Source organism: Mus caroli, chromosome 11 (assembly GCF_900094665.2).
Source record: "Mus caroli chromosome 11, CAROLI_EIJ_v1.1, whole genome shotgun sequence".
NCBI lineage: Eukaryota > Metazoa > Chordata > Mammalia > Rodentia > Muridae > Mus > Mus caroli.
In genome coordinates this window covers 92085775-92111268 of record NC_034580.1, presented here as the reverse complement: position 1 = coordinate 92111268, position 25494 = coordinate 92085775, and the positions used below count along the sequence as shown (strand labels likewise).

At 49.7% G+C, this 25494-nt stretch overlaps 2 protein-coding genes across 3 annotated transcripts in view; both read right to left on the bottom strand.

Moving 5' to 3' along the window:
• The window catches only part of Hoxb3 (homeobox B3), a 55074-nt gene that overhangs the window by 7962 nt on the left and 21618 nt on the right, over positions 1-25494 (bottom strand). For both annotated transcript variants that reach the window (XM_029483438.1, XM_021176481.2), the window contains exon 2: positions 16701-16884. The gene's annotated coding sequence lies outside the window, so the exon portion shown is untranslated. The remainder of the gene's footprint in view (positions 1-16700; positions 16885-25494) is intronic.
• Hoxb4 (homeobox B4) lies at positions 19491-24498 on the bottom strand. Its single transcript, XM_021175663.2, has 2 exons — positions 20873-24498; positions 19491-20059 (listed from the first exon to the last, which is right to left on the bottom strand). The coding sequence occupies exons 1-2, from the start codon at positions 21324-21326 to the stop codon at positions 19761-19763; spliced, it is 753 nt and encodes a 250-aa protein (XP_021031322.1). The 5' UTR covers positions 21327-24498; the 3' UTR covers positions 19491-19760.

Sequence of the window (25494 nt, the reverse complement as noted above, 5' to 3'; positions counted from 1 at the left end):
CACACACACACACACACACACACACACACACACCCCTTTTGAGAACAGACAACTAGCGGTGAGCGATGATTAAAAACCCAGAACATCTTGCAGGGGGAGTGGGGTTGGAGAGAGGGTGACAGAAGGAAGGATCCCGGTTTAACTGGAGCTCCAGACAGCCCGGTCAGAAGGGCTCTAGGAACTTCAATGGGTCGTTTCTGTTAAGATTCTCACCTCAGGAAGGGCAGAAGGGGCTAAGGGGTGAAAAGGACATTTGTACTCCCAGAGAAGATGAGAACTCCAGACTGGCTTCATTTTGAATGTACTGGCCGACGGGATGGAGGATGAACATCACTACTCAGAACCAATCTGTCTCTCCACCATCACCACCACCACCACCACCACCACCACCACCACCGTGCTCTGCTCGGCAAGACTCAAGTGAAGGAGCTACAAAAGCTGAAAGTTTTCTTAGAGTGTGTTTGAACAGGGCAGGCAAAAGCAAGTAGGAGGCCTGTAGGAGGAAGACAGGAGCCAAGAATGTAGGTGTCTGCAAATTTGGGCCAGGGGGTGGGGAAAGAGCCATTGGCAGTAGAGGCAAGAAGACAAAAAGAGCCCAGGCCATTTCTTCAGGGTGGAGTGCCTGCAGGCTGCCTAACTGCTGACTTAGAGGGATGACACAGAAGGCAGCCCGTGTCTCTTTTTCTACACTGGTTCTCTTAACTTCCTAAAGACAGATCCCGCCAGGAGCCTGTGCTTTTCTGATTAGGGCACTTGTTCTTTGCCTTCTCCCATCTGGATACACCAGGACAGGCATGGGACAGGAAACAAAGGTGAGAGAGCACCAGCTATTGTCTCCCTTCCAGAGAGGATGGCATGGTCTCCCATGAGCAATAGCTCTCTTACCTCCCTCCCCCCCCAAGGCTCTTCTTTAGGGGTGGTAAAGGGTCAACCCTTGACTTAGGGCCCCACTGTCTCTAAGCCCAACAAATCAGGCCAAATGGGCTGGAGCAACTGCTTTCTCTGGGGCCCTGTTTTACAGAAGGAACCTGTGGTCTTCCTATACCCTTCAGCAACAGGAGTCACATGCAGAGCCCTAGATGGGATACCTGGGATCCTACTGCCTCCCCAGAGCTGGTGGCTTGAGGAAGGTGGGAGTTGAGAGGGTAAGTAGAGAAAGCAAGCCGGAGTCAATTTGCTGTGTTTATTAGTAGTATCAAGAAAAATATTAATGAAGTATTGGGGATCAAGCCAATAGCCTCCTGAGTACTTGTCCAGCAACTGTGATATGAGATCTACAGGGTTAGATGCCAAAGAATCTGAGGTCTGGTGGGTCAGCAGCTCAGTCCAGGGAAACTTCCAGAGACTTCAGGAAATTTAAATCACAGACCATCTCCTCTACTTCCCACAAATAAAGAGATTTTTTTAAAAAAAATGTACTTCAGACTCTTCAACTCCTTAAAAGCTATCACCACTGGCTAGAGATGGTTATTGTGGAATTGAGAAAAAACCTGGTCACCTTTGGGACTGCACAGCTCTGCCTAAAGGGATAACAAAAGAGCCTACGTGTCACCTAGCCAATGCTGCCGGCAACAACAGTGGCCTGGATTGCACTGGGGTGGTGGGAAAGAGTATGGAGGAANAAAAAAAAAAAAAAAACCTTCTCTTTCCAAGCCTTCTTCACCCCTGGTGGTCCCAGAAAGAGGGACATCCAGGGATGGGAGCAAAAGGGAAATCTAGGAGCCAGGGAAAAATTTTTAGAGGAGATGCACCTGTGAATGTGGTAGAAGTTGAATCCAAGATACTTGTTTGGTTTCTTTATCTTTCCCCTGTCCCTGGGGCCACAGGGAGCTGCCCGCCATGAAGCTGGGAGGTGACAGAGGGACAGAGGCATATATGGGTGCTGAGAGGGTTTGTTCTGTTCAGAAAGGTGGTAGGTAGTGGCTTAAGAGTCTTTGTAAAATGAAGAGAACAAAGGCTGGATGCTGGAGCTGGAGTGAGGAGCTTGGGGCAGAGGACATCCTGAAGGATCTGAAGATAGCCTCTGTGGACTAACAGGAGACAGGGGGATAGACTAGAGGCCATGATTTAGGGGTAGTTTGAGCCGAGCAAATGGGAAACAGCTTTCTCTGGGATTCAGAGAACTTGGTAACTTTGTGGGAAGGTGGAAGGGCAAGAAGAGGGAAAGTGCAGAGAATGAGACAAACAGCCAGTGTGTGCTGATAGAGGCAAAAACTGATCCGTGTAAAAAGAAAAAAAAAAATGGGAGAGAGCGTCCCTTTTCACAAGCATCCTTTCTGTCTTTGTAGAGACAGGGTAGTAGCTCTGCCCTCTCTTCCACAACTGCTGCTGGGTACTCAGCATCGGCAGAGTAGGAGTTTTGTAAGCAATCTTTGAGTGGCGCGGACCCGATGACTGCCCACCCTTGTGAATCTCAGTACGATCATCCTTACCCACCCCCGCATCCCCCAAAGACATTCCACAAAGAACAAAAAATTATCTCAATAAGGGCAAACAGTGCTGGCTTCTTTAAAACCAACTTCTGCCCTCAGTCTTCTGGTGACCAGGGATCCCATTCCGATCTCAGGCAAGCAGAAAACTCCTCTGGCACTGCTGGAGCTGCGGCTACAATTTAGCAATTTGCTTCTTGCTTGCCCCATGCTCTTTTCTAGCTTGGCGGTCCAGTCCAACTTTGTGAATACTTTAAAGTTGAAGCTCATCTTCATCTCCTCTTAAATATTAGTGAAGATTTTAAAGCTTTAGGTTTGTAAACGGAGGAAGGTGTTGTAAATGAAGATGGCTTTGTAGAGTAGACATGGGTTTCCCTTGTCCCTGGCTCTCTCTCAGAATGCTCGAGTGGGAAGGAACAAAGAAACATGGGAAAGAGATCTGAGCGCTTTCCCCAAGGCCAGTGTAGACGCAGCTGATGATAACTCGGAGGGGAGGGGGTGGGAGAAAGCCTGACCCAATGAGCAAAGAAAAGAAAATCCAGGCTCTATCCCACCCTGCCTCAGACTAGGAGTGAGTAAGGAAGAAAGAACATCACATGGATCTATAAAGCCTCCTGGGTGCCAGTGGAAGACCCCTTAAACTAATACTAAGGGGACCACAGTTAGCTGCAGGCAGGCTCTTTGGTCAAGAAAGATCCCATTCTAAATCAGGGACATCTAGTTTAGCCCTGGAAAACCCCACCCCTATCAGTGTGGAGACAAAGGTAGCCAGGATGGAGAGGCAGAGGGGAATGGGGTGGGAGAGACTGTAAGTCCTGGGCAGCTGGAGGAGTAAGCCAGGGGAAGGAGGGAGATAGTGGCAAAGACTGGCTGGCTGAAGGGAAGGGCACAGTCCACTTTGAGTGGCCTGCAGGCAGGGTCTCTCTTGACTGATTGGACGTCTCTCTCCCAATGACCTTTGTTTAGTAGACAATAACTCACTGGATTAATAGCCAATCAGTGGAAGGCCTCCAAATATAAAACTCCAAAGTCAGAATGGGATAGGACCAGAGTCTGGGTCTGGCAGTCTTTTCCCCCCCCCCCCCAATAACTTTCTCTCTCAAAATAGGTTTGGAGGATTGGATTGTCTGACCAGAGCCTGGGATTTCTAAAAATGAAGTTACTTCGCTGTCTCCACTTCCTGCCTCAGAATCCCCAAGCCATATTTTTCCTGGGCATCCAAAAACTCCCAGAAACCCATCACCCTCCTTCTATCCCTGATCCCAAAAGAAATTGCCCTTCACATAGCTGTGCATCTGGGAAGCCATTGCCTTCTAGTTTCATGTCTCTGTAGTTGGAAGAAGAAAAAGGAAATAGAGTGAAACAAAGTAGGGACCTTCCATTTTGCTGGCCTCAGTTCTAGTTACCCTGGAAGGACAGACAGTATGGTGCTATGGCACGCTGTGTATGCCCTGCCCTCTCCCAGATAAAGAAGGTCTAACCGTCCAGGGTCAAGGTTGAGTCTGTGGGAAAGCTGCACCTGCTTCCACCGATTCTAAACTGTGATCCCACAATCCAGGTCTTGACCTAAGGTAAGAGGAACCTCAGATGCTTGCTTCTGGACAACTCCAGCCCTGGCTTAGCATCTTAACAGAGAAAGAGGCTTGTCTGGTGAAGCTAAGGCCCTGTGCCAATCCTGGCTCACCCCATCTAGCTAGGCCTCTATTGTCATTGCTCTTGACCTGGGCTCCATTCTGTTGAGAACAGGGATTCCTTCAAAACACATAGTCCAGAGGACTTAATTTCTAGAGGTACAAGCAGAGACAAACTCTGAATTTTGCAAACATATCATGCAATAACTTCTACAGTCAGATAGCCACAGAACTACCAGACACACAGGAAGTTACCCCCCAAGCAGTATCCCACAGACAAAGAGATGCTGAGGGGCACCCAAGAGCAGAATGGGGGAGAACTTGAAGTGTCTAGTCCAACTCTGCCATTGTAGCAGAGAGGGAAACTGAGGGCCACAGTGGAAAATAAATTGACATTAGGCTATGCCTGCTACAGGCTTGAGCCTTTAGTCATGGCAGCTTGGCTGTGTGACTCGAAGTTGAGCATTCTTTGGGCCTCAGTGAGCCCCTCTTTAAAGCCAAGCTGTTTGTATGAAGGTGAAGGAGCCGACTAAATAAATGATCTCCAAGGTTCCCTTTCAGGCTGAATATTAGTAATTATCTATATCCTAATGTAAATGTGAGTAACAGCAAACAATAATAAACTGAGTTCAGAAGATAAGTGCACCAGTGCCATTGTTATCAGATGCAAAATACTTCCTCTTGGGAATTACATGTTTCCTTGGCTACCACTGAGCACATATCCTGGTCTGGATCCTCTCTGGCCCCACAGAAACAGTGGGCCTCACTGCTCCTCTTCTGAGTGGAGGATGGGTTGTTTTCTACACTTTTTACAAAATCAAAAGTGCTATTTTTGGATGGATGCAGCAATCTGAGTAGTAAATAATTAATTTGTATAATTAGAAGAGGAAGGCTTCAACCTGGCAATTTTTAACCAGGCATCAATAAGCCCATTGTACCAGCCTGGCCTTCTCACCCCAATCCCCCCCACCTCTGCCCACACACCTACCAGTTTCCAAAGTTGCCCTCTCCGACCCCTCAGTTGACAACCAGCATTTCCAGGATAGCCAATGTGTGTGTGTGTGTGTGTGTGTGTGTGTGTGTGTGTGTGTAGGGGTGGGGGGGGTATCCTCAGAGCCAGAGTCTGCTCTCATCCCAACCAAGTTCCTTTCTCTGCAGTGTCCCCCAGAGGTCCATCTGCAAGCAGCTGTCCCTCAAAGTATTTCCTACACACCCACCCCAGGCTGCACTGAGCGCCAGGTTGAGCTCTAGGCTCTTGAGAAACACGCAATCCACCTTCTCAGCTCAAGATGCCCCAACAATGCAGTGGGTTTGCATTTCAAGAAACTCCCATTAATATCAATTTACTTCACTGAAACCTCGGGTTCTTCATCAAGTTGATGATTTATGATAAAATCAATTAAATTAAGGCCACTTAGGGCCCAGCCGCTTCCTCTCAGATTTCATTGGTTCGGGCCCAAGTGTCTGGTGGAAAAATGCAAGTTTAGCTGGAGGCGAGGAAAGATAATTCTGTGGCTGAGAAAATTTAATGCAAAACAATTCGCAGGCAAAGCCGGTGTCTGGACAGAAACACACGAGCCACTAGTTGGCCTGCGGAAATAACTATCTAGGGGTCCAAATGTTTTCTTGCCACCTTCAACATTCTGCACGTTTCCCTTATTTGTGGTCAACTGTGTGTTTATTTCACACTACCTCTCAACAGAGACTGGGAGAATTTGAGCAGCAATGGTAGGACCCAGCCCTTCCAAGACCAGACTTCAATCTCCCCCATTTTCCTTGCCATACCACATCTTCTGCACCGGCCACTTCACTCTATTCTTAGCATCCCACTACAAAGTTACAGATCCAAAGTGAAGATCAGCCACCGTGGGCGTGGGCAGGCAGTAAATACTGAGAGGGAACGAGGAGCTGTGGCCAGAGGCCTGGACAAGCTGGCTTTGCTGCCTGTGACTTTTTAGAAGAAAGAAAGGCCAGGCAGGAGAAACAGTACCTCACGGACAGCATAAAGAGACAGTGAATAGTACCCAAAGCTACCCTGTTCCAAAGTACCAGGACCAGAGGACCCCCCAGTCCCACTCCTGGCTCTTTATATGCACTCACGAATTGATTCTATGTAACTGCAACGCCAATCAGAGCACATGCATACACGCCCAGTGTTTAGGCTCACTCCCACAATACACAAACAATCTCCACACGTGCGTGCCTGCACACTCCTTCTGTCTCACAAAAGCACCACACCCTTCGCCTGTGAAGAGGTGATTCCTGGGGTCTAAGAAGAGAAAATAAATCCCAACGCAGCAGCCTAACATCGCCACCCACTCCAAGGAAGGCAGGCTTCTCCCCGCCTCTACTCTGTTTGGTTTTTGGTTTCCAGAGCGGGCAGATAGTAAACACAGCTTCTCTGAAAGCCATAAATCAAGCCCTCTCCTACCTTCTCAGCTTAACACCCAGCCTCCGCGTAACCTCTTGTCATTTCAGCTTCAAATAACTCCTAGGTGCTAAAGGGCTGACCCACAGTGGCAGCTGGATTGTGCGAGCCAGGCCCAGCCTCAGGTTTCCCTCACCCCCACAGCTCCCATCTCCCCCAGAAAGTCTCCATCCTTCCTGAACCCCAGAGCTCCCCAAACCCTGATCGGATCTTGTCTACCCACAGGTACAGCTCCACATTCTTCCACACTCGCCCTACAACCCAGGGCCCCGAACCCCAATCTCAGTCCCACACCCCCTCCTCTAAGTTGTTATAATCTTTGTCTAGCATTCAGATGACAACGTGGGGAGTGAGGGTATCCGCGACCCTCTCTCCACATCCACCGGGTCGCGGGGCGCTGGACTGAGCACCGCACACTTACCTGTGCGGTCTCAGACTAGGGTGCGAGCCGCGGCGGACTGCCTTGTGCGGGGAACGCGTGAGAGCTGATGGCCGGTCCTGGGACCCTCGGCCCGGGCTGGGGATGAGCCTGGGCCGGCCACATCCTGGTCCCTTGGCCCCGGGAGCACCCCCGCAGTGATGGCGGTTGGGGGGGGGGGGGAGGGAGAAAGAGGCCGGCCTGCGCCTCGCCCCCGCCCCCGGCTTTGTTCAGCCTGCGGAGCCGGGCGCACAGCTCCTGCCCAGGGATGCTCCGAGTAGGGCGAGCCCGCGGTCCCACCAAGGCCGGCGCCGGGCTACGGGAAACCCAGGTTGGTGCGGGACCCGGTCTGAGAGGTGACCGAGTCGCCGGGCGAAAGAAGTGGCGACTGGCAGGGCCACGGAGAAGCGCGGGGGCCTCGGGGGCGCCATGGCGGAAGGCGGGCGCACCAGCGGCTCTTCAATGTCACCAGCGAAATGGGTTCCATATGTCCAGGCCCGAAGGAGAAGGGAGGGAATAGGAGACGGTCCAGGGCAGGGCAGGAGGGGGTGGGGGTACTGTGAAGGAGGGAGAGCTTGGGTAACAGAGGTAATGGGAAGAACTGGAGGGCCCAAAAGTGCTTTCTTTCTTTTTCTCCTCCTTCCCCAACTTCCCCTGCAGACCCTTTAAAGTTGCTTAGGTTCCCTTTTATTCTTTTCTTTCCTGAAAGATGAAAGGGGGAGGGGATCTGAAAGGGAAGCATCCGTTTGTTAAACTGAAGGGTTAAGGCAAGAAGTGTGGAGGTGAAAGTTCTTGTAAAACTAACTCCTCCTCCGTTTCGAAAGAGAGTTCAAAGGAGGGGCTGAGGAAGGAGGATTCTCCCCTCTAGGTTTCAGAGTCTTGTTCCAATCTCCCTGCGGTGATGGCGTTTGTTTTGGGAAAGAGCCCTGATTACTGTCCCAGTGCAAGAGGAGACTAGCATGCCCGGGACATCTTTTATTGGCCTTCCCCTGGCTTACCAAATTGTCCCCGGGATCCTTCACACCTGACTAGGGCCTTCCAGGAGCTTACTCCATAGGCAGTAGTTTCTAAGAAGGTCTCAGTTCCGGTCACTTCCTGTACAGAAAGCTTCACATAGTGGGAGTGGAGAATGGCTCATGGAGTCTGAAGAAGTTGGCCCTCTGATGGGTATAGGCTCTCCCTACCCCTCCACCACCTCTGTTGTCTCCATCCCTTTCTCACAGGCCCTTTGTTGCCTTACACCCTTCCTCTCTTAGCTCCTCAAGGGAATCTGAGTGGCAGGCTCCTCAGGCAGGACTTCTGAGGGTCTCCAGGGATCACTTCTGGGCTGGGTGAGCTCCTTAAGGCTGCCTCTCCTTCTCCTTTGGAGCCCTTTCCTCTGTGGGGGAATCTACACCCTGTCTCTGAGAGGGTCTTTTTCTGGGGAGAAGGGGAACAAAATGAGCAGGCTCCTTTTCTACTTCTGTCATTTAACTGTGTCCTGTGTCGTGTGTCCTTCCAGAACAAACTCTCTTTCCCTAAGACTGGCCTTTGTTTCCTCTCCTCTCGCCCTAAGACCCTGCCTGTCCTTGAGCTCAGCCTTGACTTTCCACCCCAAAGGGAGCCTGCTGTTCTTCCCCTCTCCCTCCCTCCCTCCCTCCCTCCCTGCCTCCTTCCCTCCCTCCTTATTCTCTCACTTATTTTTCCATCCAACTCATCTGGTCATCAAAGCATTAGCAGCCCAGCATCCTGGCATCTTAAGGGTACAGTGATAGATACTATAGTTGGGGGGGGGGGAGGAACCAGATCAGCAACTTTCCTAGAGTCCCATCCACCAAATATGTTACTCCATCCCTAGATCCAAGGGTGGGGGTTAAAGATATAAGAGGCAGGGGGCTTCAAGGCCTCAAGGATAACTGAAACAAATGCATGCATGCGTGTGTGTGTGTGTGTGTGTGTATGAAAAATATGTTTATGTACATATATACATACACACATATATTATATATATGTATAATATATATATTCCAGTCTTCACAAACTTGCTGATTTGGGGAAAGGCCTACTAGATACCTAGATGGATGCACCAGGCCTCAAACAAGGGGATTCAAGAAGGGCTGATGACTGAATGATAATAGTGACAAGAGATGATGGTCTCCTTGCTTTGTCTCCTGGGGAAGTCTGTATGAGAGTTGTGGGAGAGGGAAGAAGGGGAGGTGTATCCACACCACCTCATTTCCCCAGGGCCAGAAGAGACAAAGGCAAGTCCTAAGGGAGAAGGAAATACCAGGGGGTGGGCAGATCTCCTAGGGAAAGGTGACAAGGGAAAAAGTAAGAGGCCGATAGAAATGAAGAATCTGGAAATGGATGTAGTGGCCCCCGAGTCCAACTGCCAGCAACCTCCAGTTAGCTATGCCCCAGCTCCCCAGGCTAGATCCTTCAGGCTCCACACTCTCCTTCGTTATCCTCTGAAACAGGCTGAATTCAGAAGCTAGCACAAGTCTACCTCCCTCCTCCTTACTCTTGCTCCTCTTTAAAGAGCAAGAGATGGATCTTGGCCTCATGCTTAGAGATCCCAAGATTTTGGCCTAAATTCTGGGGCACCCAGTGAAAAAGAACATCAGCTTCTTCACCTTTACACATGAAAACACTCACCAGGTGAGAAGTAAAACAGCTCACCTCTCACACTGGGGTTCCCTGACACTGATGGAGACCAGACTAAAAGGCACACTTCTCCGAACCAGTCTCCCTCCCCGCAGTTGTCCCTGAATCCAGACCCTTCCCAGTTCCTTTTTTATGCAGATCAGACCAGACAGTGGGTGCCCCTTTCTGTCTCTTCAGATCTCTTTCAACCCAGAATCCCATTGAGAGGCTTCTATGATGGCCCTCAAATCCCCTGTTAACCAGGAAAGGCTAGAGCTCAGCTGTGACTTGGAGCAGAGTGTAGCATAAACTCCTGGATGCTGCCTGGGCTGGGGCCTGTGTTGCCACTCCAGGGGCTGATGCCATGGGTAATTTAACACCTGTACAGAATCACTCTAATTCTTCTGCTCAAAGGTTTACACTAAGCAGGCAAAGTTAAATATCACAGATATTAGTGACTATAAAGTCAACTAGCCTGACTCCAGCCAGGAGAGGAGCAGCCCACAGTGTGGACTTGGCAAGGCTCTGGTTCTCTGCCTCTCATCCATCACAAGTTTGGGGCACAGGACAGGAGGTCCCCAAGAAGCCACATCTGACTTTGCTTTTGGCCAGCAACCTCTTCTCTACATGAAGAACCAGGGGGAAGTTACCAGATCTCCCACTCTTGATCTGCACCCCAACTGCTCAGTCTTTGGCTGAAGATAAGGCAAAGAAACATATCCAACATTCTGGAACACTCTTCAACTTTCCAGGGCCACTTGGCTCCTAAAACATTTCTTTTCTAGAATGATTTAAGAGCGCTTCTCCCACTTTAGCCCCCAAACACACACACACACACACACACACACACACACACACACACAGGAGAAAGAAAGTGAAAAAAAGAGAGACAGAGTGAGAGAGGAAGAGAGACAGAGAGACAGACAGGGAGAGACAGACAGGGAGAGACAGAGACTGACTCTCACTGCCCAAGAAACTTTCTTTGTTTCAATAGGTCGAAGGAAGGCTCCTGGGGTGTGAATTCATTTCCTTGTTTTGTAGCCTAGAGAGTGGGGAGCCAGGGGTTCCAGCTTCTCTCCCTGCCCTTCACCCTTTTTCCAGCCTCCATTGTCTCCCCCAAGTTAGGTAGCTCCTTCTCCACCCTCGATACCCACGATACCCACCAAACCTTTAAGTACAGCTTTACTGCTCTGCTAGATTTCCCCCTGTCCCCTTATCAGTTGCATAACATTTCTGTTGGGTCTCCACTGAATACAAAAATCAGTGCCTTAAAGTCCTGTAATTTCTTCCAATGCTCCCACCTTTTTTTTCCACACACACCCCACCTTTTGCCTTCAGAATTGGGTTTGTTCACCCAGGGGAGGAGGTGGAAATGCCAAACTCCTAGGAGGAACTGCCGCAGAACACAGCATTACTTGCCGCTGGAATGTTGGCTCTATGGAGCTTGCAAATATCATTTTTCTATTAGGTCATGATCTTTGACTGGGTTTATATGCCAACGAGGCATTTCTGGTTTCCCAAAGTTATACAAATCTCATCTTAATTGATAATCACAGATGCTGTAATTTAGGACCTCCAGCTATAGAGCTTTCATATTAACTGCTGATGTATTACTGTAAATTGTCTGAAATAACCCAACTCCTGGGAGCAGAGCAGAGAGGGAGGCAGTGCCTCCCAAAGCGCCTCTCTCTCCTCGGCCACAGAACCAGCCCAGCTTCTACATCATTTTCTGTGAGAAATGATTTATCGAAGACATGGCCATAAACAACACAACTCACTCACAAACACATGCGGACGCTCGCGTGCACATGCACACACACACACACAATGGTTGGCATGCCGGCTGAGAAGCTGACACCCATATTGCTATAAATCAAGAAAAAGGTTGGAGGAGAGAGAGAGAGAGAGAGAGAGAGAGAGAGAGAGAGAGAGAGAAATATTCCTAAAATCTCTATGCAATGCCTCAATGGGTATGAACACAGAGCACCCTGTGAAGAGAAATGGCAGGAAATGAAGATGGCTATTTGTCACATTTTACGACAATAACATTAATAACAAACAATAAATTTACATGGACATATAAGGCGCGGTAGGTAGTGAGAAATCCCTTCTACTTACAGTACCCCAGCCCGCGGTGTGGTTCCAGCTGTGGGGATCTTTTACTGATGCCTCCCTTTCTTTCTCTCTCTCTCTCTCTCTCTTTCTCTCTCTCCCTCTCTTTTTTTTTCTCAGGGTACAGGCTTGTTTTTCAAAGGACAGTTGAATTGGACGTCAGAAACAGGGAGACCGAGCCTGCGATTTTCCTGACGAATACATATCTATTCTGCAACCTCGGCATTAATTATTTAATGAATCACGTGACCAGGAGGGGGAAGGGGGTCTTTCGATTTCAGGCTCAAAGGACCACTATGACCTTCCCCTTCAGGAGGAGAAATTTTCCTGTAAAATAGGTCCCCCCCCCATGCACCAATGGAATAGTAGCAAGGTCTCTCTCCCACAGGCACATCTATACGTACTCTGCTTATAGCTCCCTACCCCCACAGGCGCATACTTACCCACAGCCCACCTCTCCTCTCTCCCTTCGCCTCCTGCTTCTGCCTAGTTCCTAGAGGTGCAGAAACGTCTGCAGGGGCGACAGGGTGGGGGTGGGGTGGGCATTGAGTCCTTCTGCAAGCCCCTGGTTTTCTCTCTTCCTATTTGTATGCTTTAGAATTGAAATGCCAGTTCCAACTCCAGTCTGTCCCACACTACAGGGTATTTATTTTAGCAGGACCCCACTCCCTTCGAACTCATCAACAGTGTATCTAAGGGAAGCAGACAGGGAAAGGAAGACTCCATGCAAGTCCTTGCTACCTTGTACATATCAAGAGTGGGACTTCTTCCTGCTTTAATTCACTTTCTCATCTTTTGTGTTGTGCCTTTGAAAGGTCAGGAGCAAACATAGTGAAGGGATGGCTGGATCTCCCAGGATTGAGAATAATCAGGAGGGGGACTTTCCCCCTTAGCATTGTTACTCTCCTAAGGAGCCAAATGCTGCTGCTGATTTGATAATAAGCTCCAGAGACAAAGACCTAGGGACCAAGGATTCCATACAAAAGAAGAGGATACCGGGACTCTACCTATGCCCATCCCATCCCAGTCTTTGAAAACCACCAATGACAGTACCTGAAGTGGTGAAACAAGAGCTGACAAGAACAGATAGGGAAGCCTTGAAGCCTGCCTGGCAGCCTGCGGTCTATATTTCCAGGTGTTAGTGTCCTAGGCTTCCAATCAGCAGACAATGGAGACTGATCAATGAGGAAAAGATGGGGGTGATCCGTGTCAAAAGTGTTAAACATTAGGATAGGAGAAATCCATGCCCAAGGCGGGGAGGTGGACTGAGGGGGAGGGGGTATACGGACTCTTTCCTTTCAAGAATAAACATAGCTAAACAAACCCCAAACTCCACAAGTTATAAGTATGAATCTGAGTCCATAGCTGGGGCTGGGGGGTGGGGGGGGATACAAAGGGAAGTAAAAAGGCATTCCTAAGAAGCCTGGCGCTGCACATTCCCAGCCTTATCTACCTCAGCAGCTCTGGGGTAGCTGCGACCAGGCCGACAGGGCATCCGTGTAATGGAGAAGAATAAAGCCAATAGAGTAAGGGAGCCAGGGAATGAGGATGAAGGGCCTCCTCTGGTTTGTTTAGAAGGGTCTGAACCAAAAGCGACTCAATGAAGGTTAAGGACTTCTTCTTGTACCACACCCCAAAGAAACAGCCTCCCTAGTGTGCCTCGGAGGTTTCGAGGCAGCAGGACCCCTGCGGAAAGTGCTGGAAGCCTGCCCCTGCCCCATGGGGAGGGGGCGCCGGCGGGGCCCAGACTCTGTAGGGGGGGTGGTCAGCTTTGATTGTCCAGATCCAGAACACAGACTAGTATTGAATTCAGCCTGATGCGGATGAAGGCCTGCTCCCGGCTCCTGCGAGGCCACAGTCTACAAGGTCCCTAGCTACAAATCCATTAAAAGGAAAATTGTCCTTCAAAAACGAACAAGGTGGGGGTAAATGGAGGGAGAGGGGGGAGGGGCAGGGAGAGGAGAGAAGAGGAGAGAGAGAGAGAGAGAGAGAGAGAGAGAGAGAGAGAGAGAGATCACGAAGAAATGGCAATCTTTAAAACTGAAGATAGAAATCCTTAAAACGATGAAATTATTTTTTTAAGGACAAGAAAAAGGAGAGCCCTGCTACAGAAAGGAGAGGCCAGGCAGGTTCTGCTAAAGTATGCACACTCTTCGGATCCTGGGAAATGTCCATGTTCAAATAAACAAGCGCCTGAGCGCGAACTGAGCGCTTTCTTGCTGCCGATAAAGCGAACGTTTAGACTGAGGAAAGCGAGATTGATTTACGAATCTGAACGCGCCAGTTTTATGGCCGATCACAAATCCGTCAGCGCTCAACTCACGCTGGGAAACTTCCCAACTCAGTTTTCCAATCAAAACCGCCCCGTAGTCTCACCGCTTTCCAGGGAGACCCACCAGGCGCTGAAGCTGCCTCCAGGACCCTAGTGCGACTAAGCAGCCTCCGGCTCAGGCTGGCAGGCAAGCAACAGAAGAGAGCGAGTGCAAAGGGCCCAGGGAACTGGGGGAGAGGTCAAAAGATTGGAAGACCTCACTCGGGGGTGGCCACGAGAGATGTGGAAGGAGATCCCAGGCAGCCGCCAGCTCCAAAATGGTTCAGGTCTGGAAATGAGAAAAAGGGGGGATCTTTCGCTGCGGTGAGACGAGGCGAACGAACACATTTGGGGGACCCCAGATTTTCCCTTCTATTGTCACCCTTCTTCCTTTTGGTGAACCCCTGATTCTCAGAGATTTTTAAACTGCACAAAACAGCTTATAAAAGTTCTACGTGACTAGGTCTTTGTCACTTGGACCTAGAGAGCGTCCCCGTGATGGACAATCGGCCCGTTCGTTGAGTATCTTTACGGGCAGTAGGTGGCCATTATCAACAATATCAAAGGGTCCCAGTTTGCCTCTCAGCCCACCCCTTTCCTTCCTGAACCCACCCACCCACCCCAGTCCCTCCATTTATGCCACCCGGGGACAAAGAAAAAGCCAATGGCTCCTGTTATTTCTTGTCTGAGACAAGACTACCCAAATTACAGAAAAGATGTATACAGTGTGAGCAAGGAAGGCCTCACACGCGCTCCAGCAAAGCACTGTCTCTTCCTTTCTTAATTTAAGGAGAGCAGGTTCCTCTTCCCAACTAGGAAAAAAAAAAAAAAAAAAGCAAAAAGCTTCTCCTGGTCACCTCTCCTTCCTTCCCTCTCCTTCCCTGTGTGCTGCTACTGAGATTTAATGCAGAAAATAGAACGCCGGTCACAGAAAAGGGGTCTTCACTCCAGCTTCCCCCCTTTAGCAAGTCTTCCACTTATCTCTTGACTTGAAAAGTTTCTACCAACTTTGGTTAGCACGGAAAACTGGGGCGTGGACGCGCGGAGCTACGTGCCAGAGGTCCTCCTTTCATCTCTCTTGCTCTACTGGTTATTGAGGTACCCAAGGACTTAGAAAAGGAAGATTGGGGTACGGGAGGTAAAGGTGTTTATAAAAACAGCTTCCTAAACAAAGGAACTTCAGAAAAGAGAGAGAGAGAGAATATGAAGAAATATCTCCAAGATAGTGTCCATGGTGGAAAGCCTTTCTCTCCAGCTCAGGAATTTATTCCTCTGATCTGTGACTGGTGACTGTCTGACCTCTCAGTATTGTATTCTTTAGTTCTCCTTCCCTCTGCTCGCTTTAAAGGAGGCAGAGAGAGAGAGAGAGAGAGAGAGAGAGAGAGAGAGAGAGAGAGAGAGAGAGAGAGAGAAGCAAAACACTCTCCAAATGGAGTTGGGATAGGGATGGGGGGCTTTATATAGACAGATCAGCACCAGTACTCCCTACCCACAGGACTTCTGGGCTAACTTAAAAAGGCAAAACAAAAACAAACAAAACTCCACCTTTCTTCCCAATCCACGACAATAGAAAAAATGATCCATAAATTCTGAGCTAGCAAAGCATTTGGGGACCACAGGGGGAATAAAGAAGCTAGGAACCCTGAAGAGGTGTGACTTTCCCTCTGGGGCAGGAAGCAAGAGCTAGCACAATGTCCAGTCTCAGAGAGGTCAAGGGGCTTCCGAGGTCATTTTGTGGTTCTAATACCAAGCTAATCGCCTAGAAAACGTGGCCTCTCCATGAACTCTTCCTCCTGCCATCCTCCCGCCTCCAAACGCTCTCTCAGTGAGGCCTGGGGGAAAAGGGGACAGCACATTCGGGTCTAATGCAGAGTCTACCAATTCCCCAGCCTGAGAAGTAAGGCCCCCAGAGGAAGAACAGAGCCCCCAACCCAGAAGCAAAAAGAAAAGAAACTGAACACGGGAGACTCCAGGAGGCCTGGAGTGTGAGGTGGATGGGATTGGGTGGGGGGCAGAACAAAAGAGAATTTCTGCTGCTTCCATGCACCTGGTCCTGAGCAGTTTCTTTTTCAAGGAGCAAAGATTTATCTAGAATCCCAAACTAGACACAAGAAGAAAACCCAACCAAATCCACTCCTATCAGTTCCAAGGCTAGGGGACTCCGTTCAAGAACTGGATTCCATTTTTTTTTTAAAGGAGACTTCAGTGACAACATCTCACTGGTAAATAGTGTAGACAATCAGAGTCCCAGGACACAGGCACACACACACGCACACACACACACACACACACACACACACACACACACACAGAGAGAGAGAGAGAGAGAGAGAGAGAGAGAGAGAGNAGAGAGAGAGAGAGAGAGAGAGAGAGAGAGAGAGAGAGAGAGAGCGCTCTCCCTGGGCCTGTCTGCATTTTTCAAAACCAGAGAAACACTTCTGAACAGCCTTACAAACAGCCTCTCTGGTGTTTTTCAGGAACCCTGACACCTCCATCCTGACCAGTTCAAACACTCTCCAGGTGTCCAGGCCTCTCTCTTCTCTGTCTCTCCTTTTCTCCCCAAACATCAGTCATCATAAAAGGCAGCAAACCTGCTCAAGCATCCTCCATAAAATAAAACCCACAAAGATAGTTGCAAAAGAAAGAGGAGGTGAGAGGTTTTCTTTTTCTTTTACTTGTGAAAAGAGCCCATAAAATGATTTAAAAAAATAAAAAGTGAAAAAGCCAGCCCAAGCCAGGGCTTTGTTACCTCTGAGCCTCTTGCTCGCTCTCGCCTGAGCTCCTCTGGTCCCATTCATGACGAAAGGAAGGCTTCTTCCAAAACTGAGAGAAAAAAGTTTTCAACTTTATGGCTCCAAAATTTTTCCCCCTTGCCGATCCGGGGAGAGACGGCTAACACTTTTTTCCCCCAACAGCCGGTCTGCGGAGATTTGCTGTTGAATAATGACAAAGGAGAGAGGATACGTATTTAAAGAAAAGAAGTGATTAATGGTTTTCTGTATAATTCTCACATTTTTCTTAGCTCTTGTCTACACAGAATGGCTGTGAACTTTAAGCTCTATAGAAATCTTCGGTCCGTCCTCAGCCTCCTCCTCCTCTTCTTCTTCTCCTTCTTTTTAAAGATTCTATTCATACCTTCCAAGAAGCAGCTTTGACTTGATTCTTTAGAGACATCCCTGGGGGGAGGCCTTATGGTTTTTAAGAACTATTTTTCCCTCAACTAAGGGTTGTCTTATCTCCTTAGCTAGAACATTACACCACACCCAAGACAAAGCTAACCCTCTCATCCTCCTCCAGGGCTACAGGCAACTCTTTCTTTCTCCCATCCTTCTTTCCTTTCTCTTAAAAACTGGTCTTCTGGTTTCATTCTAAGGGGCATTTCTACTGTGCTGGGGATACTGGCCCGATGGGCTCCCAGGCCTACTCAGATTCCTGCTAACCTTACAGGCTAACCAGAGAGACGTAAAATAAACAACAATCAAACATGTGCAAGAGGTTGGCTCTTTATTTTCTGGAAAGAAATGGAACAACAACAACAACAAAAAAAAAACCGAAATGACTTTTGACTGTGGAGCTTCCTGGAGGCAACATGGCTGCATCCTGGGCCATGACAGGCTCACAGAAGCCAGGTTTAGAACTTCAGGCCTTAGAACTTCTTGGCTGTGATACACAAAAGTGACCCAGACCTGGTCTAGGTCTCTGAGGATCACCTGCACTCCCCCCCCATTCCGTTCTAGGGGGTTATTGGGACCTCAGAGACAGACAGCTATTTGGTCCCCAGCCTTACTTTCGATACTTTCTATGAGAAAGAAAATGAAAATTAATACAGGAGCAGGGCTTCACAAAAGAGCCCATTTGTCTTCTTGATTATCTATTTGCTTGTCAGAGTTTGAGCTATGGCACCGGCTAGTTCCTTTGTAATATAAAAATACTCAGAAACCCTGCAAACACCCAGAAACATCTGTGCAAAAAATTAGACTCATTAAAGCCTTAAACACCTCAAAGGAAAGTGATACCTTCTTATTGCGGGGAGGAAAGAGGCTGGCCTCGTGGAGTCCTTTCTCGAACTTTAATAACCAAAGAGCCGTCTGTCTAGAAGGAGACAGCTTAACTGCATTTTATTTGCTTATGACAAATAAATCCCCATATGAAAGACTTTGCCCTACTTAATCCTCTGTTGTCCTACAATGAAACACACACACACACACCCCTTGGGGACTGGAATCAGCCCTCCCAATCCTTGTGATTCATTTTTGGACTGGATGGGGGAAATTTTTTTAAGTCTAAAACAAAACACATCCACCCCAAAGGGAAAACAAACCAGCGTCCACACCTTAGAAGCTTCTGAAAAAGAAAGTCCTGATGGAGTTTTAAAAGGAGAGAGAGAGAGAGAGAGAGAGAGAGAGAGAGAGAGAGAGAGAGAGAGGACTTAATTGTGAGGCCATACCCTCTAGGATGCTTGGCACACACACTGGGGGGGGGCACTTGCTCACACCCTTAACTTCAACATTGCAACAAAACCACGATGTAATGGTCACAAGAAACCAAACATTTATTTCTGTTGTCACTCTGTACAGGACACAAATTTTCACACCAACAAAAGGTTCTAGGCTCAGGCAGCCCCAGAGGTAGGAAGGGGCCTGGTTTTGGAATGTCAGAAAGAGAACAGGAGAGAGGACACACATGACATAAAATAATAATAATAATAATAATATTAATAATAATAATAATAAACGATGCAACAATGGTAACAACGGGAGAGGGTTCTGCAAGGTTGTCCTTCCAGAGTAGGAGGGCCACAGTATTTTATTTCCTAATTTCACATTCATTTGTAACCTAAGAGAAGGTCTTGACTCTACTACTGTGAACTACCCAGAAGACATTCCCAGCTCCCAGAACTCAACTGCCCCTCGCCTTGCCAGGCCTGGCTGGACCTTCTAGCAGAAGGCCCAATTGCTATCTTTCTTTTTTCATTTTCATTTATTTCTTGGGCTCGGATTTGGGAACCCACGTTGTGCAGACCACCCTTCAATTCCCTCCTGTTCCCCCTTCTAAGTCTATGGTGGAAGGGAGTGAGCAGTCTTCCCATCCCACCCTCCACACCCTAAAGTGGGTACAGACAGGGAGGAAAGTTATGTGTGTGTGTGTTTGTTACCGTGGCCAAAACACTGTGCTATCTGGCAGTCTGAGGGTGCATTCGCTGGGTGTCAGGAGTAGGGGACAAAGAAAGAAAATCCAGGCTGTGATCCAGCAGCGACAGCAGCAGAGGCGGCGGCAGCGGCCGAGCCTGGCCTCATTTGTTAGCCAAGTGTCGAGGTAATGGTCGCCACCGAAGCTCGCTCGCTCGTCTTCTCCTCGGCAGAGTAAACAAGACAGATGGGCCCGGGCCTGGCGTGATTAAAGATGAAGCCTGGATCTATCTTCACCAAAGCTGAAAACCAGGCGCAGCAGACTCCTCCATTTCTCTTCTGTCTTTTCCTTTCTTCCTCCTTTTCTTGCTTCCTTCCTTCTTTTTCTTCTCTCTCTCTCTCTCTCTCTCTCTCTCTCTCTTTCTTTTTTTTTTTTTTAGGAAGAAAGCAAGAGACTCGAATCTTGTTTCCGAAGGACTTTACCCGGTTCCCTATTGTTCTTTCTATAAATAAGGCTTCCCTACCCCCCTTCTCTGTGTTTATTCCTTATAGATAAAGTGAGGGTAGGGTAGATAAATTTTTCTGGGCTCAAGCCCGGGGACCCTCCCATACCCCGCACCCCCTTCGGTGCTCGCTGTTCCCCCCCGCCCCCCATGTTCGAACTCCTGCTTGGGGGGGCACTAGAGCGCAGGGGGGCCTCCGTTGGGCCGGCCAGGGGGGCCTCCGGCTGCGCCCGCGGTGCCACCCGAGCGGATCTTGGTGTTGGGCAACTTGTGGTCTTTTTTCCACTTCATGCGCCGATTCTGGAACCAGATCTTGATCTGGCGCTCGGACAGGCAGAGCGCGTGGGCAATCTCCACCCTCCGGCGGCGCGTCAGGTAGCGATTGTAGTGAAACTCCTTCTCCAGTTCCAGGACCTGCTGGCGAGTGTAGGCGGTCCGAGAGCGCTTGGGCTCCCCGCCGGCGTAATTGGGGTTTACTGGACACACACAGAGAGAGAGGGGGAGAAAGAGAAAGTTTTATTGCCCCCGAAAGGGAGGAGGGAAACCCTTTCTTCCTTCCAGCTAACACCGAGCCTCCTGCTTCCACTACCTCATCTTGGAGGGAGGGGGTCGAAAAAGGAAGACCCGTGAAAGAGAAACAAAAAATCCTCAAACTTTTGGAGGGCTGTACCGTTGTCCTTGTTGCCTGGGGGAGGGGCACTGTGAGGAATCTTGGAAAGATTTTCATCTCACTCTTTGGCTTGAGGACCCCGGGTGGGAGAATGGCGTGGGGTAGTGGGAGGGGTGTTGCCCTAGAACTTTCCCCGGCTTAGTTCCCACCCTCACTGCTCAGATTCCAAGCAGCGCCTTCCCCTTAGTAAAAACTTTTGCCCACTTCTCCAGCCAAGGTACCAGATTGGAAGAAAGGGGGGGGGGGAAGAAATCCAGGAAGTTGATTCAACTCTGTGCTTAAATAGGGATTACCTCCTCCTCCTCCTCCTCCTTCTCCTCCCCTCCTCCCACACCCCTCCCCAACTTCCAACTTTACTGGGACTGCGAATCCCTGGCGAAAAAGTCGCTGGGAGAATGAAGAAGAGGATGACTTCAAAGGCGCAGGGCCCACTAGGCCATAAAAATTTATGGGCGATGTAATTATGTGGCTCTGAAAACAGGAGACCGTAAATCTCTGGCAATGGCGAGTTTATAGCGGGGACAATTGGCTTCCCCTCGCTCCCTCCCCCACATGCCTCGGAGGTCCCTTCACTGTAAAGCGCCGGGGGTGGGAGGGGAAGGGGTGCCCACGCACTCACCCGTGCTCACGTGAACTTTGCGCATCCAGGGGTAGACGACGGGCTCTTTGCACGCGGAGTGGGACGGGCTGGGATGCAGGGGGTTCTGGGCGCAGGGAGGCGGCGGGGGGCTGCTGCTGACCGCCTCGCTGCGCTGCCCGGGCTCCGGGAGGAGGGCCCCGGCTGTTGGCTGCACGGGAGCCCGAGGGGACAGCCCGGGCGGTGGCGGGGGCGGCGGGGGCGGCGGAGGTGGCGGGGGCCCGGGGTCTCGGCAGGCCGCGTAGCGCTGCACAGTGCACGGAGCCCGGCGCCCAAAGGCCGCCTCCGGCTGGAAGCCGCTCTCTCGCCTCTGGCCGCCGGCGTAGTACCCGGGCGAGTGGTCGCTGGGTAGGTAATCGCTCTGTGAATACTCCTCGCACGGAGGGAACTTGGGGTCGACATAGTTTGAGTTGATCAAAAAGGAACTCATAGCCATTAATTTCTGGGAATTGCCCACAAAATATACTAAAATTTATTCCGACCCCTGACTCGTTTTCCTGTTTCCGAAAGCCCTCCTACTTACTGTCAAGTGAACAAAGTTAGAGGCCCACGTGATCCTCCGAGCCAATGGCCACTCGGCCTGCGATTCCCGGATAAGGAAATCTGCTCACCCGGACCCTACTCCAGCCAAAGAGGTTTATTTCCCCTTCTCTACCCCTCCCCACCCACCCAACACCAGGATTTACATAGGGCTCCCGCGGGGCGACCCCCTCCTCGCCTGGCTTTCTCCACAACAGAGAGGGGTGATGAACTAAGAAAGAGTGAGCAGGTTAATTGGAGGGCCTGTTTGGGGGTGAGGGGGCTGGGCAGAGCACAATCCCTGCATCCCTCAGAAGTTGGGGCTCCGGGTGTAGCCCCCACCCCTGCCCTACCTAACCTCCACCAACCGTTCTCTGACTCCCATAGGGCCCCATCTCCTCCCCAGGATAAGAGGGAGCTCACGTACTAGATGTCTGTGTGGGGTTTTAAGTGGTTGGCCGACCAGGGAGCGCCTTCTTGAAATGGGTACCCACTAGGTCATAGGGGCGCTGAGCTTGGGGCTTCTCAGTGCAGCCAGATGGGGAGGGGTAGGAGGTGAGTGAGGAGGCGTCGGGAGCTAGAAGGCGGGTGCGCAGAGGGACTTGTCAGAGATGAATGGAACCGCGAGCGGATCGATAGGAAATTCACGCACTAATTCGGGGAGACTTCGCCTTCCAAATCGCATTTAGCTGCACTATGAGCATCGCTGTGTCCGTCAGTCTGTCCTCCTCACCACTCCCTCCCTTTAACCCACAAGGCCCAAGGTCAGAGGAACGGCTCGACTCCCTCCACTAAAGACAGAAGATACAATGAAACCAAACCAAACCCGCAAGTTTCTAAAACCAATTGAATAGTAATTTGCTAATTCCAGATTCATCGAAGCAATGCTAACCAAGAGTTCTAATTGCCGCTAAAGCCGCCGCCTCTTGTCAGTGTGGCAGAAAGAAATTTCACAACCTTGAATACTAAGTAAAGGAGCCCTAGCTGTGACGCCCCCACCAACATCACACGCACAAGAACACCCATGGCAACCTTATATTTTCAGGGCATCTTGTCTTGAATTCAACGAAACAGCAATCTCCGCATCTGTTTAAAAAGCAAATTTCCTTTGCCTTTGCACACTGCAGCATTCAGCAATCTTTTTTTCCTCCTCATAATTTCCAATAAAGCCCCCTGGACCCAGAATAAAAATAGGTAGGTTGGGGCTTAAGGATAAATTCTAAAACACCAGTAATATTAATCTCTTGAGTGAACAAGGACCCAAGCTTCCAGGGGTGGGCATGGGGGCACCTCAGGTAGATGAGATTTCTCCCTCATCGGTTGAGGGAGGAAAAGAAAAGGAGTCTTCTTGAAGGCAGTCACTGGATTGTCCTCATTTAGACAATAATCTATTTTTCTTCTGGGAAAGAATATGAGCGGAGTGTTTATGTCAACTACATATTCCCCTAGATACGAATTTGTGACCACAAAATTCCTTACACAAATTCGGATCTACAGGGTATATACAGAAGACAGACAGGTCTTCTTGGCCCAGGAAATTTCCAGTTCTCTTACTTTCCGTGCGTTCTTCTTTTGGGTGTGATCTGAATGTTTTCATTTTTATTTCGTTTTGTTTTAATTTTGAGCTCTGGGAGCAGAAAAAGTCACTGTGGGTCCGTTCTTGGGATTACAAGGGGTTTCAACTTTCTATTCAAAAAAATAAAATAAGATTTTTTTTTAAAAAGGCAGCTGTTGTGCAAAGGGACTCGAACCTCGTGGCTGCCGCGCGACTTTCGGTGGCGCATGAATTATTAGATGTAAACATTAGCTAAGCACAAAAGAAGGAAGGGTCATCCTGAGGCTGCCTCGAAGTCAGAATCAGGCCTTTCTGGGTGCCCTCGGCCCCTCCCCTCCCCCCATGACTTTTTTTTTAAAGAAAAAAATACAAAACCCCAAATAGGCTCCTCCCTTGCCCCCACAGCCTTTAGTTTGTGATCAAACGCATATATAGATATTTTCCAAAGCAAAGGGAGGAGGGAGAGGTGTCTGGGTGTGAAGGGGGTGTAATAAAAGTCCTTTAGGAAAAAAGTGAATGCTAAAAAGAGAAACAGCTGTGAGGAAAAATGCTGGGAGACCAAACAGATGCCCCCCCCCTATATTTAATGACGGGCAATTCCGTTTACAACCTGAGAAGAAGATCAAAGGCAGTTCATTTCCGAATGAAGGGCAATGAGGAACCATAAAAGTTGCAGCTAGATGATGTGCAGGCCCCTCCCAACCTCACATATCCCCCATACCTCCTGGAGGCTGGAATAAGGGGACACCCCCCTAGAGGTGTGAGGGGGACCCCACTACCCACACCTTACTCCAGGCAAGGATCCTCTGTCTAGAGGCTCACTAACTGGGCCCATCCACCTGCTTGGGTTGCTGGCAGTGGGGCCAAAATGGGATTCTGGGGTTTCTGAGTGAACTTCCTGAAGCTCCCACTAACTGTTGATTTTTCTAAACTGAAAAAATGAGAAATTGAGCTGGAAGGATCTGGAGTTTAGACTGGCAGAGCTGTGACCAGGTGAGGGCAAGTGTGTCTGGCAGAGTCTTCCTCACCATCACCATTGCTATAGCACCCTAGGCTTGGGGGATACTTCTGCCCTTACTGAGTAAATTATAACACTGTCAATTTCATGAACATACACAAACAAGCCAAACCCACGCATGCACACACCAGGAACCCTTGCAAATGGGCAGGAGAGCTCCCACCTGCAGGCAACTGGGTCCAGAGACCTCAGTCTTTGTTGTTGTTGTTGTGGTTGTTGTTGTTGTTGTTGCTGTTGTTATTGTTAAACCTCATAGATCTAGGCATGACAATGTTGTCCTCTGGGTTTGTTTTCTAACCCCAATGCCCTCCTATAGGCCAGATTCATACTTAACTGGAGAGAAAGTCAGAGAAAATACATTGTAGTTTTGATCTTCATCAAAGATGGGGTTCAATTTAGTCACCCATAGACAAAGTGTGCTGCTTTAACCCTAGCACCAAGCAAGAACAGTCTTCTCAAAAGGTATTTAGAAGTACCACGACCCACTTCAATGTCCAAGGCCCCTCCCCTATCCCATATCTCCTGCCCTGCTCTTGAATACTGGCCTAACTCTGTTTCAGAGAGCAACTAGTCTACATTTTGCCGATCTATACTTTAACAAGGGATGTGGCCCAGGTTTCCTGAGCTCCAAGGGAGAGGAATAGGGATAGAGAGATGCAAAGCTGGGTATGGTTGAACCTAGGGCCCGCGCACTGAGATGTTCGCTTTTAGGAGAGCCACCACCTGCCCTCCCACCAAGGCGCAGCAGCAACCCCCATCCACACTCCCTCCCTGTGTAGACGCCAGGGGCGGAAGACAGGATTTATCTGCAAGCCCAGGACAGGTTTCATTGCAGCTACAAGCAGCCTCACCTCTCTATGCCTAGAATACCAACAACAATAACAATAACAATGAAAACACGCAGAGCCAGGGGCTTGGGCACGCTCTCTAACCCTATCTCTAGTGCTCCGGGTCCTTTAGAGGCCACTTGGCCGCCTTCTCCTGGCAGCCACAGGTTGCTAGTGTGACCCCTCGCTACCCAGCCCACCCCTTCTCCGCCATCACAGGCCTACCCCCAGCACAGAAAAATCATCTACCTTTTATGGGCGAGTTGGAAGGGAAACAGAGAGGAACAGGAACCCGAGGGCCAACCGGAGGTCAGTCTCTAGCGGGTCCGGGCACCCCAAGCGCGCTGAGCATAGCAAGGGCCTGAGCCAGCAAGAGTACTCACCCAGCCGCTCCCCGCCTGCATCAAGCCGACCGGCCGTGGCCCGCTGAGCAACAGCGGAGCTCGCTCCTGTCCACTATTGTGTATCCGGAAAACCGAACCGCGGCTGCGGGCAGAGGAACCACAGGCCCCCTCGGAGGCCGGAAAAGGACTTTTTTTTTTTTTTTTGATGTGTTTTTGTTTTTGAAGAGCAAGTTTTCGTATTAATCTCATACTTTGGCAGTCTTTGTTAAACAGCAGGCGCGTCACGAGGTTCTCGAACATTTTAATAATTTTTAGACGCCGTGACCTGCGGTTCACCCCTC

Coding starts and splice junctions, on each gene's coding strand:
- Hoxb4 (XM_021175663.2), bottom strand. CDS start 21,326: ATGGCTATGAGTTCCTTTTTGATCAACTCAAACTATGTCGACCCCAAG. Junction 20,060..20,872: donor CAAAGTTCACGTGAGCACGG/GTGAGTGCGTGG, acceptor GTGTGTGTCCAG/TAAACCCCAATTACGCCGGC.